General features: G+C 41.7%; 1 protein-coding gene across 1 annotated transcript; it reads right to left on the reverse strand.

Moving 5' to 3' along the window:
• Positions 1-371: 371 nt before the first annotated feature.
• Positions 372-12134, reverse strand: CCL18 (C-C motif chemokine ligand 18). The gene is made up of 3 exons (XM_523615.4): positions 7421-12134; positions 1283-1394; positions 372-890 (listed from the first exon to the last, which is right to left on the reverse strand). The coding sequence occupies exons 1-3, from the start codon at positions 7485-7487 to the stop codon at positions 800-802; spliced, it is 270 nt and encodes an 89-aa protein (XP_523615.1). The 5' UTR covers positions 7488-12134; the 3' UTR covers positions 372-799.
• Between the last annotated feature and the right edge of the window lie 13401 nt (positions 12135-25535).

Below are 25535 nucleotides of genomic sequence, written 5' to 3' on the forward strand. Positions count from 1 at the left end.
TAAGTACTTAGCCCAAAACCCAGCACTTGGTAAGACCTCAACAGATGTTAGCCATCATTCTGAGGAAAGCTTCATTTATGAAAATGAGCTTGTGTGCATAAATATGCATTGCAGTGTCATCTTGATATTCATTTAAGTAGAAAATTTTTCTATCACATTTCAGTTACAATATGGTTTATAAAATAATGGTGTCTGTTTCAACTTTTCAGGAAAGTATCTCCAGGGAAATGTCTGGTATGACTGTAGAAGTACTTGGTCCCTATCTTGCTGTTTCTGCCCCTTTTCGTATTTCCCTACTCCTCCCCCAGAATTCCTCTCAGTCTGTGATTCCGATTAGTGAAACAAAATCAACAGAGTCGTCACAGTGAGAATGCTGGTTTACCTTTTATATAATAAGTACTGCCAATATATTAAAAGGTGGTGCTGAGCAAAACCATTCAATAAAGATTTGTCATTTGATACATATGGCACAATGTCTGCTGAGAAAGCTAATCACACTGATTGATCCATGCATTGAATGTGCGAAGAGTTGAAGGGAAAGGGGAAAGGATGATAAAGACAATGTCATGAGATGTCAGAGAAAATACTAATTTCATAATGCAGCTCAACAATAGAAATCAATTTCAAAATGAAATATGATGCATAAACTAAGATTAAAGTTAGTTAATGTGGCTGGGCATAGCAGATGGGACTCTTAGAAGAGGTGGCCTCCAGGGTGGCAGGGTCATTGCACTGGCTCAGGCTCCTGTTCCCTCCTGGGCCCACCAAGGTCACTGGGTCCTCGCAGCTTCCAGGCCCCTCAGGCATTCAGCTTCAGGTCGCTGATGTATTTCTGGACCCACTTCTTATTGGGGTCAGCACAGATCTGCCGGCCTCTCTTGGTTAGGAGGCTGTGGAGAAGGGAGGAAGAGTTAAGAACTGACGAATTCATCAGGGGAATCCTGTGGCCCCTGCGTCCTTCTCTGTCCCAGGCATCTCAGGGCCTGTCCTCGTGCCCGTAAAATTTCCCCTTAACTTCGGGGTTCACAGGCCTTCCCCAAATGTCTCAGAGGGGGTTCCTCAGGAAGCAAACTTCCTGTTGTCATGTCTGCTCTCTTCCCTCTGCACAGGGGCAGGCCCTTCAGCACTCTGCAGGCCCCAGGCCAGGTCAGAAAACACTGCAGGGGCCTCCCCTGGAGTCCTTTACCTTGATGGGCCTTAGAGAGCTGAGTACTCTGAGGGGACCTCACCCCAAACCTCCCATCCTCCCTCCCGAGGGGTGGGCAGGAGCACTGGCACTTACATGACACCTGGCTTGGGGCACTGGGGGCTGGTTTCAGAATAGTCAACTATGAACTTTTGTGGAATCTGCCGGGAGGTATAGATGAGGCAGCAGAGCTCTTTGTTGGTACCAACTGCAAGAGACAGGACAGAAAGATCCCAAGTCATTGTTCACAAGGCAAGCCAGCTGCTCCTGGTCCCTTTCCTTGAGAGTCAGGAAGAACTGGGAGATATCACCGCTTGGGGTGGGGATATAGGGACAAAGAGATCCAGAAGGAAGCTGGCATTTCTTCTTTTCCCTAACATTTTAATTTCTGCATCTTTCTCTTGGTATTTCTCATTCTCTGTCTGTCTTGGTTCTGGGTCTCTATGTCTCTTTACTGGAAATTTAGTTTTCTGAGCAAACTATTTCCCATCCCATCTCTCCTTGGGGAGTTCCATCTGAATTCATAAGGACAGCCAAGGCCACACCACTGAGAACCAATTGGACCCAGATCCTACCTCTTGTCAAAATCCCCGTGGGCCTCCATTTTCTCATCCATAGAATGGGACTCACTCTCCCTCTGTCTCCCAGAGGTGGAGAACAGAGTTGCTGAAACCTCTTAGGAAGAAAAATCCTCCTCGGGAAATAGTCCCTGAAATCCCTCTGATGTTCTGTATTTGGAGGTCTTAGGGATAGACTTGGGCAGTGGGGTCCAAGCCATGGCCAGACAGTAGGGGCACAAGAGCAAAAGACAAATTCACACAAGGGACAGCGGGCCTGGGGGCAGAGGGCCTCAGTGAAGAAAAGGACAGCAAGGGCAACTGCAGGGGTCCCCAGGATGCTGGGCAGAGTGTGAGCTCCCATGGCTGCCGGGAAGAGCTGAACTCAGGACTTGTAGCCGCTGCCTCCTTCTGGGGTCTCAGCCATCTCTTCTCTTTACAGGCAGCCTTGGGGTATTAGAAGATATAAACTTGGGGAGACTGAGGAGGAATTTTGTTTCTTTTTTCATTTTTTAAACTTTTAAGTTCGGGGTACATGTGCAGACTTGTTACATAGGTAAACTCATGTCATGGGAGTTTGTTATACAGATTATTTCATCACCCAGATATTAAGCCTAGTACCCATTAGTTTTTCCTGATCCTCTCTGAAGGGGAAAATTTTTTAATCATGATATTGGTGTCATGCTGTGCATTGCACAAACCAGGAGAGCTTCAGCTCACCACAAAGATTCAGGCTATTTGCAAGAATGCTTCAGTTGATCCCTTGGTGGGGAAATGGTTTCCACAGTGAGAGGAGGTGAGATGCTGGTGTCACCCTGAGACTGGGTTAGCTGGTGCCTTCTCACAAGGGCAGGTCTTTAGATAAAGCCTTTCTCCCATTGAGCAGAACCTTCTGATAGCCTCCCCAGCTGTTCCAACAGCATAGATGTACCATGGACATCAGCGCCAGGCATGGTGGCTCATGCCTGTAATCCCAGCATTTGGAGAGGACAAGGTGGGAGGATTGCTTGAAGCCAAGAGTGTGAGACCAACCTGAGCAACATAGTGAGACCCTGTCTCTATAATTTTTTTTTTTTTTTAAGTAGCTGGGCATGCCTGTAGTTTCAGCTCCTTCGGAGGCTGAGGCAGGAGGATTGCTTCAGCCCGGAAAGTCAAGCCTACAGTGAGCTCTGATCATGCCACTGCACTCCAGCCTGGGCAACAGAGTAAGACTTTGTCTCAAATAAATAATTAGGTAAATAAATAAATTTAAACAGGTGGTCCTCCCTGAGTTTGTTTAACAGCTCAGTTGTGTCATCAAGAACTCAGGCTTCTTAAAACATCTCCCCTTCCCCCACCATTTTGTTGGCTTTTCTTATTTGAGCTTGTCACCTCGTGGTCCCAAAATGGCCGCTGCTTTCTCAGTCATCACATCCTCATAATGTCTCATCCACAAGCATACGAGGGAGTCTCATAGGAGTACAGGAAGAGCAATGTTACTAGTGTTTTTAGTTCAAATAGCTTTTTATATGATTTGTTATGTGAACTATAGATTACACCAAAAAGCAGTAAAGCTAATTTTGAAAACACATAAAATACAGAAAAGAATAAAAACTCATTTAGAATCTCAAAGCTGGGTAGGCAGCAGGCAAACGGAGGCAGGAATGTGAGAGTTTTTTTCTACATTCCCTATTGTGGCATATGTGCATTCTGATGCAAAACCTGAAAAAAAAATTTCATTGAAGGTAGGAAAAATTCTAGTACCCAAACCTAGCCACTTTTTTTTTTTTTTAAAACAGTTTGGTATATTTCTTTCCAGTGCAGTTTTTTTCTAGGCTTATGATAGTACTGTTTGCTCATTTGCTTTTTTCCTTCTTCTTACTGTGTCTGGTGGGGGAAGACATTACTGTTGTCATGATACAGGTTTTAATTTTGTATTTTTTTATTTATACAGCCATGCATCACTTAATGACAAAAATACATCTGAGGAACTTGTCATTAGTCTGTTTTGTTATTGTGGGAATATCATAGACTTACACAAACCTAGATGGTGTAGTCTACCATACACCTTCACTGTATGGTACAGCCTGTAGCTCCTAGGCTACAAAGTTGTACAGCATGCCACTGTACTGAATACTGTAGGCAACTGCAATGCAATGTTAAGTATTTGCATATCTAAACATATCTAAACATAGAAAAGGTATAGTACAAATACAGAATTATAATCTTATGGGACCACCGCTGTATAATATATGCAGCTTGTCATTGACCAAAGCATTGTTATGCAGCATATGACTGTGCTTAATATTAAAAGACTTTTCCAAATCATTCCAGTATTTTTAAGAACTGCCTAATTTACTCAAGCCTAGTGCATTAATATTGTCATGCACTACTGTAACATATGTGGGTTGGTTTCAATTTTTCCTTTTTTTTTAGATGGAGTCTCACTCTGTTGCCCAGGATGGAGTACAGTGGTGTGATCCCAGCTCAATGCAACCCCCACTTCCCAGGTTCAAGCGATTCTCCTACCTCAGCCTCCTGAGTAGCTGGAACTACAGGCGTGCACCACTACGCCCAGCTCATTTTTGTATTTTTAGTAAAGATGAGGTTTCACCATGTTGGCCGGGCTGGTCTCGAACTCCTGACCTCAGGTGATCTGCTTGCCTCGGCCTCCCAAAGTGCTAGGATTACAGGTGTAAGCCACTGCACCTGGCCAATTTTTCATTGTTATAAGTTGTGCCAAACATCTGTATGCAAAAACTTTCTCCATAAGTGAGGTTATTTCTGTAGGATATTTTCCTAGCTGTGGGCTTCCTGGGTGAAAAAATAAGGGCATCTAAGGCTCCTGATCTATATAGACACCCCATATGTCATGCATATTCATGTCTATTACCCAGTGTCAAACCCAATGATGGCATATTGTAGGGAGCTATGAATGTTCAATGAATCCAACAGCAGTTAAAAGCCTGGCCCCATCATTCTTGCCATTCCCATAGTCCAGACTTTCCCTATTCCATTCTGTCCATTTGGGTCTGGATCAAACACAACTCGAACTACTTAAGATTCTGGGGTATCATCTTACATGTCACTTCTGTGCAATGGAAACACAACACTAGAAATATCTGTTCCATAGGAGGAAATGACCATGGTGCCATTCACAAATAGATCTGTTCTTGATAGAAGGTACCAGCTAAGCTTGGCTTCTTGGTAACACCAATTCTTGACGTCCTCCTCATGAGTTAAGCATTTCTTAGAAGCACTCCGATTAACACGATGTAATGGTCCTTTTCACCCAGGGTGTGGTTTAAATGTGACTTGTGCTGCCCAGAACGCTGTGGCATGACCATTTACATCACACCATGTGGTCAGAGGAGCTACAGCACAGCATTAGAGAGCTGCTCTGTGGAGGAAGTGTTAATCTGAAGATCTCTCCTTGTACGTATGACTTCAACACTAACATCTCACCCTCTCTCACTGTCAAAAACATTTCTGCACTTTCAGCCCCAACAAGTGAGCAGTTGAGTTGCTCTTGTACATCCTGAACCCCTGGGGGACCCAAGGTACCCCAACATGTACAACTCAGAGCAAGACACCATGCACTTAACATCTTCCCCTCTGGTCATCCCCAGTCTCCAGCTCCTCATGGTTTAGAGTTGCCTGTAAAGGGTTGAGGACATGGCTTGGACCCCAGAACGATGTAGGTGGCAGTGAGTGCCCAGTCCTGTTTTGGCATTGCCTACACTCCTCTGCCTGCCCAACACTGAACAGGTCTTCTTTGGTGCCCTCCATCTCCTCTCCATGGCCCTCAGCTCACAAGTCTCATCTGTCCCGTGAGACTCTCTTGACCCTTGTCCTTTCTTCATTTTAGAGTTGTTTCCCTATGCTCTGGACAGACATTTAAGCCATATCACTTAATTCTTGTGGATTAAGATTCTCTAAGTAAAATCAAAGAACTTCACAAAAGGTTTCAAAATGTTCTGGGCTATTTTCCGAGGACTTAGATATCTAACCTAGATCTGAAAGGCAGGAGAGGGCTAGGACCCATTGTTAGTTGGGAAAACTGGGGCCTAACTCAGTCATTCACAAGATGCAAACTCTGGGTCTAGTTGGTTCCTAGGGTGAGGAAGTGGCAGAGTTCTTTCAGTTCTCCTGAGAAGCTCTACTCCTACAGCGATTTAGAGACGATGGTCTCTTGCTGGGAAAAGTCTCTGTAGACTGAATGAAGTTCCTACCCAAAAGAGATGGAACAAAGGCCAGCCATTCCAAGAGCTATACTCCCTGAAGAGGGAGCAAGGGAGTGAGAGTAAGACAGAGGCAGAGATTTAAAAGAAACACTCAAAGTCAAGGATGAATGCCTGACTTCCTTAGTTCCTTTTGTGCCCTACTTCACAGTCCTGAGCAGTGAGGTCTTCATCGACTTCTTGCTGGTCCCTTTTCAAGAGTGGAAGAAGTTTACTTGGTTTTTCTCAGGTTCTGGATGCTGGTTCCCTCACGGTTAAGGCACCCCATTGTCTCCTGCCTCTCTTATGTTTCTCCATATCCACTGCAAATTTGCTGACTCCAGCAGCTGGTGCTCTTACCCTGGCGTAATGTCAGCACCAGTCCTTCTGTCTACAAATAGGGCATATGGAGGAGACAACCCATGGGACAAGGGACAAGAAGCACGTAAGCACAAGTAGGAGGTGGGAGCTACTACGGACTTTCATATCCAGTGTGAAGGTAAAATGAAGACATTTCCAAGCAAGCAAAAAATGGAGACTTCACTATCAGAAGACCCACAGTAATGCAAATACTAAGAGGATTCCTTTAGGCAGAAGAAAAGTGATTGCAGATGGAGCTCAGAGATGCAGAAGAATTTAAGAGGACAGGAGGAGCAAATATGTGATGAAAACTAAATGAATATTGACTGTATAAAGTAATTAAAATATATCATAGGATTTTAATTTTAAGACCGCTCACCACTGGTTTTATAATAGGCAACCAAAAATTTGCAGTGCATCTACTGGGAGGTGTAGGAGAAGCAGCAGATGCATGGGGTGTGAATCTTATCTGAGGGAACAAGGACAACAGGAGTTGCTCAGGAGAAGAAGCCCAGGCGGGTCACAAAGGAGCAAAGGGAGACAGCATAGCTCAGAGTTGAGGGCTGCAGGAAAAGAAAGCTGGAAATAATCTGGCTTTCTGTTTGTTTCTCCTTAATTTCCCTAGTCTTGTCTCTCCATTTTAGTCTTTATTTTACGCTACAGGGAATCAAGCTCCCTGAATAGTCTATGCCCTTCTCCTAACTCTCCTTGGGGAATTTTTTTTCTAATAGATTAAATCACAAGATAGCTGAGAAAAGTATAGATATCTTTTATGTTACCCAAGTTGTTGAACTCTAGGAGACTGCTGAGGTCATTGTAAAACTTACCAGCACCAGTGAGAACTAAATAGACCTAGATTCTACCTCACGCTAATAACCCAATGAATTAGACTTCAACCATCTCATTTATCTCAGTAGGATAAAACTTCTCTGACTCCCATCCTGCTGCCCAGATCAATAGACTGCTTTTCAACCTTCTTGAAGAAAACAATGATGTCACTTTGAAACCCCATTTGAGGATCCCTAATTTCACACGAAGGTTTTCAGGCCACAGCACTTGGAAGATGTCGCCTGACTTCTGCCCAGGGAGCCATCAAAGCACATGGATGACAGACTCACCTTGTGCACAGGAGCAGAGGGCCATGGTGCAGACGAGGACAAGGAGGGCAGCTGCAAGGCCCTTCATGATGCTGGGCAGGCAGAGAAGTGGTCAGAGTGAGCTGGGGCTTGGAAACTCACAACTCCTGGCCTCCTTCTGGGGTATGAGCTGTCGTCTCTCCTTTTTATAGGCAGACTGGACCATGGGAACATTGGAGGTGCTGATGCAACACATTCTAACTATGGTGGTGTCATGTGAGTTCTCAGCCCAGGGTTGCCTATGGTTACTTGAAAGGTTTAGGGTACACAAACGAGTGGTTCACTTGTTGATTGAGGGGCTTATGGAGAAGTTGTATCTCCAGATGGGTGACCAGGAGTTGGAAGCACCCAGGGATTATGCTTAGGATTATGCATAATCATGTGATTATGTTTTCACATGACAGATATTTCTCAGAAATGAGTGGTCACAGCCTCCTTTGATAGAGCAGAATGCTTTAATGGATTTTCACAATTGTTATTCCTTTTAAGAGAGTCACATGCTTCAATCTTTTATATACAGTTAGGCCTTTCGTGATCTAATGAGAAATCTTCCCCTATCCTAAGGCAATAAAGATATCCTCCTATGTTAACTTGTAGAAGCTTTATTGTTTTAGCATTAATATTTAAATTACAATCCATCTGGAGTTGATTTTTATGTTTGGTGTGAAGAAGGATTCAAGATTTATTTTTTGCCACATGAATACCCAATGGACCTTGGCAACTCATTGGTAAGACCATTGTATAAGTCAGGATTCCCCAGAGACACAGAACCAATGGTGTGTGTATAAAAAATAAGAAATTAGAGAATTGGCTCATTTAATTATGAAGGCTGACAAGTTCCAAGATCTGCAGGGTGAGCTGGCAAGCTGGAGACCCAGGAGAGCTGCTAGTGTAGTCCCAGTTTGAGTTCAAAGACCTGAGAATGGGCAGGCTTAAGGCCCAGGAAGAGATGATGTTTCCGTTTAAGTTCAAAGGCAGGAGAAAAACCTATGTCCCAGTGTGAAGGCAATCAGGCAAGAGGAATTCCCTCTTACAGGCAGGAGGGTCAGGCTTTTTGTTGTATTCAGAACTTCAACTAATTGAATGAAGCCCACCACATTAGAGAGGGCAATCTGCTTTACTCAGTTTATTGATTTCAATGATTGTGTGGTCTGCTTTTGGAATTTCTGTTCTGTTCCAATGGTTTATTTTCCTATCCTTGTCCTAATACATTATGTTAATTTGTTTTTCACTTTGAAGGAGATATCCCTGTATGCCCCTGACAACTGGACTCATAAAACCTTTCCTGAAATGACAAGTCCATAAATAGTTACAAGATTTATCTCCCACCTCATGGAATACATACGTTTTTTCTTTGTCTTTTTCTTTCTTTCTTTCTTTTTGTTTTTTAGATGGAGTTTCGCTCTTGTCATCTAGGTTGGAGTGCAATGGCGCAATCTCGGCTCACGGCAACCTCCACCTCCTGGGTTCAAGCGATTCTCCTGCCTCAGCCTCCTGTGTAGCTGGGATTACAGGCATGTGCCACCATGCCCGGCTAATTTTGTATTTTTAGTAGAGATGGGGTTTCTCCATGTTGGTTAGGCTGGTCTTGAACTCCCGACCTCAGGTGATCCACCCGCCTCAGCCTCCCAAAGTGCTGGAATTACAGGCATGAGCCACCGCACCCAGCTGGAATACATATGTCTTACAGAGTGTCCAACATAGGGCCACTTCTTGTCTATCATGCCCTATCAACATGATGTCACCAATGTAATGGATCAATGTGTTGTTTTGAGAGATACATGAAAATTCAGATCTCTTCAGACTATAGTATGCAGAAGATGAGAGTTAATAGTCCACGGGAAAACTGTAAATGAATATTTTCCATTCTTATGAATGGGAACTTTTTCTTATCCTCTTTCCTACTTGTTATGGGACAGAATGCATTTGCCAAATCAATAGGTACATAACATGTACTTAATACCTGGCATGTGTCAGTACCTGGTTATAGAAGCTGCAATCAGGTTACTACCTGGTTGAGCTCACAGTGTTCTACAGTCATTCTCTAGGATCCATCCAGTTTCTGCAGAAGCCAGACTTGCAAATTAAATAGATATGATAATAACCATTTTCCTTGCATTTTTTATATCCTTAAGGGTGGCATTAGTCTCCACCATCCCCTCCACTAGATTGCAATATTGTTTCTAATCTACTCTTTTTTCCTGGGAGAAGGGGGCAGTTTCAGAGATTTCCACTTCACCTTCCCTCTAGAGATGCTTGTTCTATTAACCATTGCCACAACTCTCCATGGGTCAAGACCCCTTGATTGTCACTCCAACCTTGCTGGCTATAATGATATTTAGAACCCCTTGGCTTCTGTTTGTTAAATGCTGCTACCTAGCCTCCACTGCTTCAAGGCAAGAAAGCTCCACTGCTTCAAGGAGAGAGGGCCCCACTGCTTCAAGGAGGAAGAGCTATCAATGGGCCAAGTTTTGTGACAGCCACTCTTACCATCAGCCCTAGCCTATAAAGAAGGCGGGACCACTAACTTCTTAGAAATGCTGGTGCTCCTCTCACCAGGGAGTCCTGGTGGCTTTGGTGAATAGTGCATTCCCATGGAACATAATCTGGTGAGTCTTCTGGCCTCATGTAATGTATCCACTCCAGCATGACCACTTCCATGACTCTTTTAATCCCTTCCTTCTCCATCTGTCATGGCAATTCGGGTATTTTAACTTCACTCGGCATGAGCCATTGCTTTCTCAGGCTTCTGGAGCCTTTCTGACAACAAATCTGTACCAACCCCTGGGGTCCTTCTCAGGAAGTTACAGCCTATATCCGGAAAGAATACTCCCAAGTCAGTAAGTTGTCTCTTATCGAGGCTTATATTCCAACTCCTTTTATCAAGCACCCTCAAAATCCAAACCCAAGTCTACTTCCCCTGCTCAGGCTGACACATGCTTGCTAAATTCTGCTAGTGCTTTAGAGTATAGTCCCTTTTCTCCCTTATTAGGAATATAATTTATTGACACAAGAATGTGTTACCAGAAGATATGGAAAATATGAATGGTTTCATTTCCACTAAGGAATTAAATCAATAATTAAAAACCATTGTTAGAAAACATCTTCATACCTAGCTGGTTTCATAAGCAAGTTCTACCAAACATTTATGGAAAAAATAATGGAAAGACAGCCTTTTTAACAAATAGTACCTGAACAATTGGACATCAAAGACCAAAAAACAAATCTCAACGTAAACTTCACACCTTCCACAAAAATTACTCAAAATGGATCATAGACTTCATGATCAGGGTGATTCAAACTCCCATTAAAGTTGGGGAAGTCAAATAAACTGGGACATGTGTGTTATGTAGGACATGACATTTAGAAAAAAATAAGAATTGAGCCCAGGAGGTGGAGGTTGCTATGAGCTAAGATTGCGCCAGGGCACTCCAGCCTGGGTGAGAGAACCAGACTCTGTCTTAAAAAATAAAGTAAAATAACAATAAAATAAATAGAAAAAATAATTTTAGGACCTAGGACTAGGTAAAAAAAAATTCACATTTGATACCAAAAGCATGCATAATCCATAAAAGAAAAAAGCAACAAATTAGATTTCATCAAAATTTTAAAATCTTGCTCTTCAAAAAGCCCTTGTCAAGAGAATGAAAAGACAAACTGCAGACTGGGAAAAAGTAATTGCAAACCACTTAATTGACAAAGGACTTGTATTCAGAATATATAAATAATTCTCAAAACTCGAAAGTAAGCAAATGTACCATCCAGTTAGAAAATGGACAAAAAACATGAACAGACTGAGGAGAATACACAGATGGCAAATAAGTAATGGTATTTTGATTATGTCGGGTTTTAAAATCCTTATTTTAAAGATACATACTGAAATATTGTGGTAGTCAGAATAACATTTCCCCCAAAAGAATATCCACATCCTAATCCCTGAGACCTGTACACAGCCAGAAGGAATTAAGGTTGCTAATCCTGACTTTGAGATAGGGAGAATATCCTGGAGTATCTGAGTAAGCCCAGCATAATCACAAGGATCCTTATAAGGGAGTGTCAGTATCAGACTGATACAATGTGAGAAGAACTGGACCATCCATTGCCCACTATAGCCAATCCATGTGGTCAGCCTCTAGAAGCCAATAAAGGCAAGAAATTGGAATCTCTCCTACAGCCTCCAAAAACAATTGCCACCCCACTAACAGCTTGGTTTTAGCCTAGTGAGGCCCATTTCAGACTTTTGACCTCCAGAACTGTAAGAGAATAATTCAAGTGGTTTTAAGCCTCTACATTTGTGGTAATTTGTTACAGAAGCAATAGAAACTAAAATAAATATTTACAGATAAAATAATGTTGTAGTGGTTTTTAAAGACGGCCATATTTCTGTGACACTCCTCTCATTGATAGATGAGATCTAGGTTCTCTCTCCTTGAATCTGGACAGGCTTGTGGCTGTTTTCACCGACAGACTGTAGTGGAAGAGATATGCTGTGACTTCTGTGGCTAGGTCATAAAAGGCCATAAGTATGATCCTAGTTTACTAGGAACACTCATCTTTGAGTCTCAAGGCTGCCATCTTGAAAGGGCATGTTGACGGCTCTAGTTGACAGTTCCAGCAGAGCTTGTCCTTCAAACATCCCAGTCCAGGCGCCAGACGTGTGAATGAGGATATCGTCTTAGAAGAGGATCTTACAATCCAGATAGTGAAGGTTACTTATGACAGGCTATTGTGACATCATCAGTTATATCACATCCGTACAGTTAGAGCAGTTGTGAAAGAGCATCAGCACCTTCCACTCTACAGGAGAGAAATAGGCAGCCCATGATTCACAGATACATCCATTTTTGTGAGGGAGCCTGTGGCCATACCAAGTCCTGATCACCCACTCACTGAGGATATTATTTCTTCAGAACAACTTGAATGGACTGAGCAAGCAATTTTCTCAGAAGTGTCCCCATTCGATGGAGAAGCTGAGCTATTCTCTCTTTTTTTTTTTTTTTTTTTTTTTTGAGACAGAGTCTTGCTCTGTCACCAGGCTGGAGTACAGTGGCGAGATCTCAGCTCACTGCAACCTCCATCTTCTGGATTCAAGAGATTCTCCTGCCTTAGCCTCCTGAGTAGCTGGGACTACAGGCATGCACCACCACACCCGGCTAATTTTTGTGTTTTTAGTAGAGACGGGATTTCATCATGTTGGCCAGGCTGGTCTAAATCTCCTGACCTCGTGATCTGCCTGCCTTGGTCTCCCAAAGTGCTGGGATTACAGGCGTGAGCCACCGCGCCCGGCTGAAGGTGAGCTATTCTTGCATATACTTGGAACCTCTGTGTTGACCAAAGGGTGTTGGCAACCCCTGAATTATGTAACTCCCAACATGACACTAACATTCTGATTAAAATATTTTCCTCCAATCATCCCCAGTTTCTATCTTCCCACAAAATGGAACTCTCTATAAAGAGAAGGGGCAATGGCTTGAACCCAAGAAGGAGGTGCCAGCTTCAAATACGCAAGCTTGCTTGTCTTAACTATGCTGACACTCAAGCCCAGAATCCCTTGCCTGCCCAGCATCACACAGGCATTTTCAACTGTCTCCACCATTCTCCTCCCCCTATTGTGGTCCTCTGCTCCCAGACCTCCTTGGTACTGTGGGAGAGTGTCATCCCTTCTGCCTTATTCAGATGTTACCCTTTTTGGCCCCAGGTGAGACCACACCAAACATGCCCTGAAAATAAAGATCACGAGAGTTGAAAATGGAGCACTCAAAACAGGAATTCAAATCGCCCAGGCCATTCTCTTCAAAAAGTCTTTTTTTCAAAAGGGTCCAGGCTATCACATTCCACCAAGTGGTTCAGAGAGTGGGAGCAGGAGATGCTAATTTCCACTTTCCTGATAAGATAATTGAGGCCCAATTCACAGAGTAACTGGCAGCTCTATTTATTTCCCACTGGTGCATGTAAGCCTAAATTCATGTCAGCTATCCCGTAGAGGCCTGTCCTATTGGTGACATGTGACATATCCCAGCTTCATCTCTTTAGTATTGCGATATCACAGGACAGACAAATTTCCCTCCCAAAAGAGATGAACTGGAAGATGAGACATTTTAGTGAGCTAAATCCCTAAAAGAGTAAAAATAAAAATCAAAATGGAGTGATATAGACAGAGGCAAAGTAATTTGTAGGAAAGACATGTGTGTCCCAGTTCATCTGAATTCCCCAACTTAAGAAATGCTGTGTCCTTCTAGTTCCTTCTGATCTTTTTTGGGTTAAAGGGAGAGCAGGGGGCATGGAGAGGGGGAAGTTGGTTTTCTTTGGCTTCTCAATAACTCAGTCTCTTGCTGTGCCTTCTCCTACAGCTGGTGTTGACTCCACAGCCTCCTGCTGCTTCCCTTATACCCCCTAGAAGATCCCTCAAGATTTTGCAGCAGACTGTTATAAAACCTGCAGCCTGTGCTCTAAGCCCAGTGTTGTATAAGGGTCATTCCTCCTTCCCATTCCTGGGGGAGACACTGGAGCAGCCCCCATGGGTGTAGGGAGGTGGATTGGACACCATCCTGGGAATACCCAGCTCTCTGGGCCCATCACAGGCACAGAAGAGTCTCTGAGGTATTTTCTGAACAGTCCAGGGTCATCAGGGAGACAGGAGAGGCTGGCCAGTGGCAGAGGAAGAGAGAGGGAGGACATGATGGCAGGAGGGTGCTGACTGAAGAGATTCTCATGAGATACTCTGGGAAACTGGAACCCTAAGGCATGGGAGCTGATTGCTGAGAAAGAGAGAGACTCTGAGAGGACAAGTTAGAAAGAGGGATGGAGGGGCCACAATGGGTCCAGAAATTTCCCAGCTGGCTAGATTCTTCTTAATCTTCTGCCTTTCCCCATAGCTTTCAGACTAAAAGAGGTCAGCTGGTCTGTGTCAACCCCAGAGATGCTGAGTCCAGGAATACATCAAAACCCAGAGCTAAATCTGAATAGCCCAGAAAAAAAAATTAAATCCATCAGTAGATTGCGGAACAGGGAGCTGAGCCAGAAGAATAGCACTTACAACCCCAGAAGCTATCTCCTTTATGGTCTAGTCCCCCCATAACCAAACCAAACTTAAATTTTAATTTATTTCACTTTTATTGTGTATTTCCAATTTTAAATTGTTTTTATTGAATGTTTTCTCTAAGAAACCACATAGTACACAGTGATTCTAGATGGTGCTGAATGTTTGTGCTAAATCCTCTCTCTAGATATTGGACCAAATTCATCAACCACAGAATTTCTGGATATGCATTTTTCAATGAATATTTGATCTTTGCACTATGTTGTAATGTTTCTAATATAATAAAAATACTTTCCTTTATTTAAAAGTAAACCATGGAATTCTAGCTATTATGTTGATTGCTGTCTTGAACATTAGGAATATTGGTTTGGTGGGATGAGGGGGGAAGTTGAGGAAAACTGGAAATGTAAGAAACAACAGAAAAAAGAGAAGACATGCTACCTGGTAATGTTGTCAGGCCTTACAATGGAGACAGCAGCCTAGAAAGCCAAAACTGAAGTAATGATGTTATAAATTAAACTATAATTTATATTCCCTAAAATAAAATCAGCACTTTATATGAACCAAAAAGGAAGATCTTCCTTCATATGCATCTTTACTTTTTTAAAAAATAAGTCAAACTTTCTTGAGAAAAACGAAGCTGGGCGCAGTGTCTCAGGCCTATAATCCCAGCCCTTTGGGAGACTGAGATAGTAGGATCACTTGAGCCCAGGACATCAAGACCAGCCCGGGAACATAGTGGGATCCCATTTCAATAAAAGAATTTAAAAATTAGCTTGGCATGGTGGCGGACACCTGTAGTCCCAGCTACTTGAGAGACTGAGATGGGAGGATCACTTGAGCCCAGGTGGTCAAGACTGCAGTAAGCTGTGATCATGTTACTGCACTCTAGCTTCGGTGACAGAGTAGAAAAAAAAAAAAAAAACAAGAAAAAAAATTAAAAATGACTTAAATTTATAGAGAAGTTAATATGAGTTAAGAACTTTCATGTATTGGCTCATTTTTTTCCTGAAAATATCACTATGACGCATATACCATTGTTACCCAATTGGCAGATGGGGAAACAGGAGTCTGGAGAGTTTACAGAATTTCCCATAACTCTATAATTAGCAGTGGTGGGATTTAAACCTGGGTCCATACCCTATGCTCTTAACCATCAGATCTCTGCCTCTCAACGTGTTATTACACCTAGAACAGATTTAACCTGACATTTCCTGTTCCATGATGTGAGCATTCTGGTTCCAATTAGCCAGGTCATCCTCTTGGGTGGGCAAAGTAAAATGACTCAAATCCCTCTATCTATTACCACATCTTCACTTTTCTCCTGCTTATCAAGCCAAAGGTCAGAGTGCAGGCCAAGACTCTCTGCTTGCCATCTCTCTCCCTTCTTCTTCCCCCTACCCAGGTACTATTGGGGCACATCAACAAATAAGTAGCCTACGTAAAATGTAACCAGATGATGAGAACACTCCTTCTTTCTTTGATGGCACCTCCAATCTCTACAGACTTTTCCCTTGGACTTCTCTCATTTGCCTTTATGGGAGCAGCACAGATCACAGCTCTGCTGTGATCCAATACCATTACCATTTTATGATCATGGCTCTCACTGCAGCCCCAATCACCCAGGCTCAAGCAATCCTCCCAACTCACTCTCCCAAGTAGCTGGGACTACTATAGCACTATAGTACTCCCTGCCCTTGGCTATGATTCTCTCCTCTCCCTCCCTTTTCTCTCTCTTTTTTTTTTTCTTTACGTCTATAGATAGGAAGGATGGGGAGAAACTTAGGGCTAGTCCTGCCATCTCCAGAGAATATTATCCCTGGAGGTAGTATGTTATGGTCTTTTTAGAATAAGAAAATAGCTTTTTGCAGCAAGATAAATCCCATTCAGCATCTTGTTAAATTACACAGAAAATTCTGGGAAGAGAGAGAGGGCAGTGAAACTGCCTAATGCTGAAAAATGAAAGAAAATAATTACTCATCAAATTACTCCAGAACTTTGCAACTTTGATAGAAAATCCACATCTACTTCCCCCAATTTTTAAAGATATACACAACTTATGTCAGAGTTAATATTCTTCATATACTAAGAACAAATTCATAAGAATATAACAAAACATATTACATACTTAAGTTATTGAACACTGTAACTTTGCTTCTAAATGAAATTAACGTTTTCCCTTTCCCATTATTCCCTCCTCACTATAGAGTTGAAAATGGCCATCCAGAGGAGGTGTTGGTGGCACTGAATCCAAGAGGAAGCCAGGGGTCTTGGGGTACAAATGAAGAGCGAGCTCAATGCCACGTCCTCCTCTATGCAGACATGGTCCAGGCTCCACCCACATTGGGACCTTTAAGTGTGCTTCCTCTGCCTTTCCAACACAAATGTTTATAAAGCTTTATTCAAAATAGCCCCAAACTTTATTCAAGATATTACCCAGATGTCTGTCAAGTGGTTGATAGGTGAACCAATTGTGGTACAGTCAGTTCTATAACATGACACATGCATTCCTTTTTTTTTGCTTTGTTTTGTTTTGTTTTTGTTTTTGTTTGTTGAGACAGAGTCTCGCTCTGTTGCCCAGGCTGGAATGCAGTGGTGCGATCTCAGCTCACTGCAAGCTCTGCCTCCTGGGTTCACACCATTCTCCTGCCTCAGCCTCCCGAGTAGCTGGGACTACAGGCGCCCGCCACTACACCTGGCTAATTTGTGTGTGGGTGTGTGGTTTTGGTAGAGATGGGGTTTCACCGTGTTAGCCAGGAGGGTCTTGATCTCCTGACCTTGTGATCCGCCCGCCTCGGCCTCCCAAACTGCTGGGATTACAGGCATGAGCCACCATGCTCGGCCTACACATGCATTCCTCAAAATCACTACATTATGCAAAACCATGCAGTAAAACCTATAGAGCTTATGGGGAAAATAAGGTTGAGTATTTGAACACTCAAATACTTTATCAGTGACATATTTTAAAAATAGAAATAGAACCCTAGTAAAAATGGAAGCACAGTTTTATACATGTTAAGTATTTAACATAAATACTACAATAAATGTGGCACTTTACCATGAAAAAAAAACCCTGAAATTTGCTTTTAAAGTGGAAGTCAGAAGGGTTACAGTTTGTCAATTATTGTGAAGTGTAAAAGGAAGGTTGCCTGGCTGGGTGTGGTGGCTCACACTTATAATCCCAGCACTTTGAGAGGCCAAGGCTGGAGGATCACTTGAGGTCAGGAGTTTGAGACCAGACTGGGCAGACCTTTCGTGAGACCCCATCTCTACAGAAAATTCTTTAAAAATTAGCTGGGCATGATGGCACGCACCTGTAGTCTTAGCTACTTTGGAGGCTGAGATGGGAGGATCACCTGAATCCAAGAGTTAGAGCCTGCAGTGGGCTATAATGGCACCACTGAACTCCAGCCTAGGCAACAGAGTGAGATCCTGTCTCAAAAAAAAAAAAAGATTGAAAAAAAAGGAAGACTCTTAGATCAGAAAGGAAGTTTAACTCCAGTTGTGGATAGGTGTAGCTCATAACATGGGGTGAACTAAGATAGCTGGTAGGTATTTGAGACTGGTGTATGCAAACACATTTTGTGTATTCTATTTTTTTTTTTTTTTTTTGAGATGGAGTCTCGCTCTGTCACCCAGGCTGGAGTGCAGTGGTACGATCTCGGCTCACTGCAACCTCCGCCTCCCGGGTTCAAGCGATTCTTCTGCCTCAGCCTCCTGAGTAGCTGGGACTACAGGTGCATGCCACAATGCCCAGCTAATTTTTCTATTTTTAGTAGAGACGGGGTTTTACCATGTTGGCCAGGCTGGTCTCAAACTCATGATCTTATGATCCACCCGCCTCAGCCTCCCAAAGTTCTGGGATTACAGGCATGAGCCACTGTGCCCAGCCCATTTTGTGTATTCTTATATGGCTTATTCACTTAGTGTTTTTCATGGATAAAATCACTTGTAAGCAAATGGAAAAATTTGTGTTATGCTCAATTTTTTTCTAACATCTCAGTCATGTTGTAACAAATTCACATTTCCTTTTTTTGTTATTTTATTTTATTTTAGATGCAGGAAGGGTACATGTGCAGGTTTGTTACATGGATATATTGCATAATGGTGAGGTTTGGGCTTCTAGTGAACCCATCACCCAAATAGTGCACACTTTACCCAAAAGGTAATTTGTCAGCCCTCACCCCCTCCCACACTCCCTGCTTTTGGAGTCCTCACTCTCTATTATTTCAATCTTTATATCCACATGTATCCATGGTTCATCTCCCACTTAAAAGTGAGAACATGTGGTATTTGATTTTCTGTTTCTGAGTTATTTCACTTAGGATAATGGTCTTTCTCTCTATCCATGTTGCTGCGAAGGACATGATTTCATTCTGTTTACAGCTGCATAGTTTCCCATGGTGTGTATATATACCACATTTTCTTTATCCAATCAACCATTGATGGACACTTAGGTTGATTCCATGACTTTGCTATTGTGAATAGTGCTGCAATAACATATGAGTGCAGGTGTCTTTTTGATAAAATGATTCTTCTGGATAGATGCCCAGTAGTGGGATTGCTGGGCAAATGGTAGTTCTATTTTCAGTTCCTTGAGAAATCTCCATACTATTTACCACAGAAGCTGAACTAATTTATCTTCCCACTAACAGTGTCTAAGTGTTCTTTTTGTCTGCATCCTCACCAACATCAGTTATTTTCTTACTTTTTAATAATAGCCATTCTGACAGTGTGAGGTGGTATCCTATGGTGGTTCTAATTTGCATTTCTCTGATGATTAGCAATGTGAGCATTTTTCGTATATTTGTTGGCCACTTGTATGTCTTCTTTTGAGTAGTGTCTGTTCATGTCCTTTCTCCACTCTTTAGTAGGGCTACCTGAGGGATTTTGTTGATTTGTTTGAGTTCCTTATAGATTATGGATATTAGTACTTTGTTGGATGCATAGCTTGCAATTATATCTCTTATTTGGTAGGTTATCTGTTTATTCTGTTAATCATTTCTTTTGCTATGCAGAAGCTTTTTAGTTTAATTAAGTCCCATTTGTCTATTTTTGTTTTTGTTGCATTTGCTTTTGAGGTCTTAGTCATGAATTCTTTGCCTAGGTCAATGTTCAGAAGAATTTTTCCTAGGTTTTCTTCCAGGATTTTAATAGTTTCATGTCTTACATTCAAGTTTTTAGTCCATCTTTAATATTATTATAATTTTTGTATATGGTGAAAGATAGGGGTCCAGTTTCATTCTTCTGCATGAGGCTGGCCAGTTTTCCAAGCACCATTTATTGATTAAGGTGTTCTTTCCCTATTTTCTATTTTTGTTGACTTTGTTGAAAATCAGTTATTGTTTAAGTCTGTGGCTTTACCTTTGGGTTCTCTGTTCTGTTCCATAGATCTATGTGTCCACTTTTGTACCATTATGCTATTTTGGTTACTACAGACTTGTAGTATAGTTTGCGGTCAGGCAATGTGATGCCTCTGATTTTGTTCTTTTTGCTTTAGGATTGCTTTGGCTATTTGAACCCTTTTTGGCTCCATATAAATTTGGCTCCATAGGAAAAAAACTGTTTTTTCTAGTTCTGTGAAAAATGACATTGGCAATTTGATACGAATTGTGTTGAATTTGTAGACTGCTTTGGGTAATATAGTTAGTTTAATAATATTGATTCTTCCTATTCATGAGCATGGGATGCTTTTCCATTTGTTTGTGTCATCTACAGTTTCTTTCATCAGTGTTTTGTTGTTTTCCTTATGGAGGTTTTTCACCTTCTTGGTTAAATGTATTCCTAGGTATAGGAATACATTTTTATTTTGTGGCTATTATAAATGGGATTGAGTTCTTTATTTGGTTCTCCGATTAAGCACTGTTGGTGTATAGAAATGCAACTATTTCTGTACATTAATTTTATATCTGAAACTACTGAAGTCATTTATCAAGTCTAGGAGTATTTTGGCAGAGTCTTTAGGGTTTTCTAGGTATAAGATCATGTCATCACTGAACAGAAATAATTTGCCTTCCTCTTTTTTAATTCAGATGACTTTTATTTCCTTTTCTTACCTGATTACTTTGGCTAGGACTTCCAGTACTATGTTGAATAGAAGTGGTGAGAGTGGACATCCTTGTCTTGTTCCAGTTCTTAAGAGGAATGCTTTCAATTTTTCCCCATTTAGTATAATGTTGGCCGTGGGTTTGTCATGTATGGTGCTTATTATTTGGAAATATGTTCTTTTAATGCCTATTTTGTTTAGGGATTTTATCATGAAGAGATGTTGGATTTTATCTAATGCTTTTTTAAATCTATTGAGATGATCATATGGTTTTTATTTTTAATTCTATTTATGTGGTGAATCACATTTATTGATTTGCATATGTTGAACTATCCTTGCATCCCTGGAATAAAATCCACTAGACTATGGTGAATTATCTTTTCAATGTGCTGTTAGATTTGGTTTGCTAGTATTTTGTTGAGAATTTTTGCATCTATGTTCATCAGGGATGTTGGCCTATAGTTTTCTTTTTTTGTTATTTCTTTGCCAGATTTTGATATCAGGATGATGGTGATCTCATAGAATGAATTAAGGAGGAATCTCTCCTCCTCAATTTTTTGGAATAGTTTCCATAAGATTCATACCAGCTCTCCTTTGTACAATTGGTAACATTCAGCTATGAATCCATCTGGTTCTGAACTTTGTTTTTCTTGGTAGATTTTTTTTAATTATTACTGATTCAATTTCATTACTCCTTATTGGTCTATTCAGGATTCTATTTCTTCCTGGTTCAACCTGGGAAGTTTCTATGTTTCCAGGAATTTATCCATTTCCTCTAAGTTCTCTAGGAACACAGAGGTGTTCCTAGTAGTCTCTGGTGATCTTTTGTATTTCTGTGGTATCAATTGTAATGTCACCTTTATCATTTCTGATTGTGTTTGTTTGAATCTTTTCTTTTCTTGGTTAATCTAGCTAGAGTTCTATCAATTTTTGTTTATACTTTCAAAGAACCAACTTTTCCTTTCATTGATCCTTTGTATGATTATTTTGGAACTAATTTCATTTAGTTCATCTATGATCTTTGTTAATTTTTTTCTTCTTCTAGCTTTGGGTTTGGCTTGTTCTTTTTTTCCTAGTTCCTTGAAGTATGACGTTAAGTTGTTAATCTGAGATTTTTTTTCTATCTTTTTGATGTGGGCATGTAATGATATAATTTTTCCTCTTAACACTACTTTTGCTGTATCCCAGAGGTTTTGGTATGTTCAGTCTCTATTTCCATTAGCTTCAATTTTTTAATTTCTGCCTTAATTTCATTGCTTACCCAAAAGTCATTCAGGAGCAAGTTGTTTAGCTTCCATGTACTTATGTGGTTTTGTTTTTTGTTTGTTTGTGTTTGTTTGTTTGTTTGTTTTTAAGACTGAGTTTCACTCTGTCACCCAGGCTAGAGTGCAGTGGTGCGATCTCAGCTCACCGCAAGCTCTGCCTCCCCAGTTCACGCCATTCTCCTGCCTCAGCCTCCCGAGTAGCAGGGACTACAGGCGCCCGCCAACCACGCCCAGCTAATTTTTTTTTTTTTTTTTTTTTTTGGTATTTTTAGTAGAGACAGGGTTTCACCATGCTCGCCAGGATGGTCTCCATCTCCCGACCTCGTGATCCACCCGCCTCGGCCTCCCAAAGTGCTGGGATTACAGGCGTGAGCCACCGCGCCCGGCCCCATGTACTTACGTGGTTTTGAGAGTTCCTCTTGGTATTGATTTCTAATTTTATTCACTGTGGTCCAACAAAATACTGGATATGATTTCACTTTGTTAATATATTGAGATTTGCTTTATAGCCAAGTATATGGTCAATTTTAGAGAATGTTCCATGCACAGATGAAAAAAATTATATTCTGCAGTTGTTGGGTGGAATGTTCTTTCAATGTCTAATAGGTCCATTTGGTCAAGTGTTCAGTTTAAGTCCAGAGTTTCTTTGTTAGTTTTTTTGCCTTGATGATCTGTCTAGTGCTGTCAGTGGTGTGTTGAATTCCCCGTCAGTATTGTATGACAGTCTATCTCTTTTCTTCGGTCTAGTAGTATTTGTTTTATACCTCTGGGAGCCCAGTGTTGGGTATGTGTTTATCTAGGATAATTAAATCTTCTTGTTGAATTGAACCCTTTATCATTATATAATGCCCTTCTTTGTCTTTTTTATTGTTGTTGATTTAAAGTCTGTTTTATCTGATATAAGAATAGCAACCTCTGCTCTTTTTTGTTTTCCATTTGCATGATGTTTCTTTTTCCTCTCCTTTACTTTGAGCCTATTGGTGTATTTACATGTTCAATGAGTCTCTTGTAGGGTACAATTTGCCAATCTATATCTTTTAGGTGGACCATTAAGGCCTTTTACATTCAAGATTAATATTGACATGTGAGGTTTTGTTCCTGTAATAGTATTGTTAACTAGTTGTTTTGTAATCACTTTATAAGATCTGTGAATTTTGTACTTATGTGTCCTTTTACTGTAGCAAGTATCATCCTTTTGTCTCCATGTTTAGAACTCCTCTGAGTATTTCTTGCACAGTTGGTCTAGTGGTGACAAATTCCCTTAGTGTTTGTTTGTCTGGAAAAAACTTTATTTCTCCTTTGTTTATGAAATTTAATTTGGCAGAATATAATATACTTGGCTGACTTTTTTTTCTTTAGGGAAAAGACTTTATTTCTCCCCTGTTTATGAAATTTAGTTTTGCAGGATATGATATACTTGGTTGGCTTTTCTTCTTAAGAAGGATAAAAGGCTGGGCGCGGTGGCTCACACCTGTAATCCCAGCACTTTGGGAGGCCAAGGCAGGTGGATCACAAGGTCAGGAGATTGAGACCATCCTGGCTAGCGCAGTGAAACCCTGTCTCTACTAAAAATAAAAAAAAAAAATTAAAAAAAATTAGCTGGGCATGGTGGTGGGCGCCTGTAGTCCCAGCTGCTTGGGAGGCTGAGGCAGGAGAATGGTGTGAACCCAGAAGGCAGAGCTTGCAGTGAGCTGAGATCATGCCACTGCACTCCAGCCTGGACAACAGAAGGCTAAAAATAAGATCCCAATCTCTTCTGGTTTATAAGGTTCTGCTGAGAAGTCTGCTGTTAGTCTGATTGGACTTCCTTTATAGGTGACTTGATCCTTCTTTCTAGCTACCTTCAAGCGTTTTTCTTTAGCACTGTATTTGGATAGTCTCATGACTATGTGCCTTGTTGATGTTCATCTTGTATAGAATCTCACAGTTTTTCTCTGAATTTCTTGTATCTTGATGTCTAACTTTCTAGCAATAAGAAAAATGTTCCTGAATTATTCCCTTGAGTATGTTTTCCAAATTGCTTACTTTTTCTCTTTCTCATTCAGGAATGCCTATAAGTTGTAGGTGTGGTTGCTCTACCTAATCCCATATTTCTTGAAGGCTTTGTTCATTTTTTTAAATTATCTTTTATATTTTTCTGACTGGATTAACTCAAAAGATCAGTCTTCAAGCTCCAAAATTCTTTCTTCTTCTTGGTCTAGTCTATTGCTAAAGCTTTCCACTATATTTTGAAATTCCTTTACTAAATTTTTTCATTTCCAGAAGTTCTGTTTGTTTGTTTTAATATAGCTGTCTTTCATATCCTGAATGGTTTTCCTGGTTTCTTTCTGTTGAGTTTCAACTTTCTCTTGGATATCATTGAGCTTCCTTACAATCCATATTTTGCATTCTTTATCTGTTATTTCAGAATCCTCATTTTGGTTGGGAGCCATTGTTAGAAAGCTAGTGAGAGCCTTTGGGGCTGTCAAAACATTCTGTCTGTACCACCAGAGTTCTTGAACTGATTCCCCCTCATCTGAAAGAACTGTTGCTTTTTATTTTTGAATTTGCTATTATTTGGATGGGAATTTTATCTTTTTTTTCCCTTGAGGGTATGACTGTCATGTATGCTGTGATTATTTGCTTCATTTCTTGGTGCTTTCAGGGGGCCAAGGCTCTGTATAGGTTCCTTGGTTATAGACAGCTTTTGTGCAGTGTTTTTCTAAAATGTTGCTTGTTTTAGCAATGTATTGGGAGTATGAGCCGACTCACTATCTTCTGTGGGGCTGAGTGTGGAAGTCTCAGGAAGCTTATCTCATACACTAGCACTATGCCCTTCTGATAGCAGGTTTTTATTTGGTGGAGCAGTTCAGTCTCCAGTCCAGTAAGTGGCACTTAATAAGAGCCAACTCACCCTCAGTAGCCAAGTGATAAGGAGAGGCACCTGCCAGATGGAGGGTGGTTGGGGAGTTCGTGTTGGGATATGCTGAAGTCTTGGGGTAGGGACAGGTGAGGTTGAGAGGGTCACGGCACCAACTCATCACCCTGGGCAGGCAGGAACACAATCTGCTTCCCTATCATGCCCCTGTCACAGGGCCTGCAATGTTCAGTTCATACAGACATTGTCCTTTGGCTCCTGGCTGCAGTGTGACTGAGGTCTGCAGAAACACCCCTTTGGTGGCTACCACTGAAAGGAGCTCAGGGCAAAGCCTCTTCCCCCGGTCCAGCTCTGTGACTTGTCTGCCCTCCATTGCCTGCTTCTCAGTGTAGGAAGAGGGAGATGGGCCCTGACTTTTGTGCATGTCCAGGTAGCACAGGCTTATTTTCAGTGGGGGTGCAGCTTCTGCAAGTTGGCACCTGGAAAGGCTGTCTCCACATGTGCTTGCACCAGCCTCCAGTGGGGAAAGCCTCTGCTGTGTCTGCAACAGTGGATGAGGGAGAAGGAAATGATCCCTCTCCACACCTATTCTCGGCCACCAGTGCCACCCCCTTCAGTGATCAACACCATTTCCACATTTCCTTTGTCCCAAGGGAGGCTTTGACAGGCTGCACTGCATCCTCCCCTAGGGATGCCCACACTGAGGGCTAGATCTCAGGGGAACTCACAGCTCTCCAGGGACCCACTGATCCCCTGTGGGTGCCAAATTCAGAGTGAGTTCTGGAGTATGTTTGCAGGGGATCTGGTAATGCAACATAAGGGCCGAGGTTCTCTGGCAGGGCAGTGGCCCATAATGGGTGAACAACCAGTATGGCATCTGCTGTTTCAGG

The sequence above is a fragment of the Pan troglodytes genome, chromosome 19, assembly GCF_028858775.2.
Source record: "Pan troglodytes isolate AG18354 chromosome 19, NHGRI_mPanTro3-v2.0_pri, whole genome shotgun sequence".
Classification (NCBI taxonomy): domain Eukaryota; kingdom Metazoa; phylum Chordata; class Mammalia; order Primates; family Hominidae; genus Pan; species Pan troglodytes.

Coding starts and splice junctions, on each gene's coding strand:
- CCL18 (XM_523615.4), bottom strand. CDS start 7,487: ATGAAGGGCCTTGCAGCTGCCCTCCTTGTCCTCGTCTGCACCATGGCC. Junction 1,395..7,420: donor CCTCTGCTCCTGTGCACAAG/GTGAGTCTGTCA, acceptor TGTCTCTTGCAG/TTGGTACCAACAAAGAGCTC. Junction 891..1,282: donor TGCCCCAAGCCAGGTGTCAT/GTAAGTGCCAGT, acceptor CCTTCTCCACAG/CCTCCTAACCAAGAGAGGCC.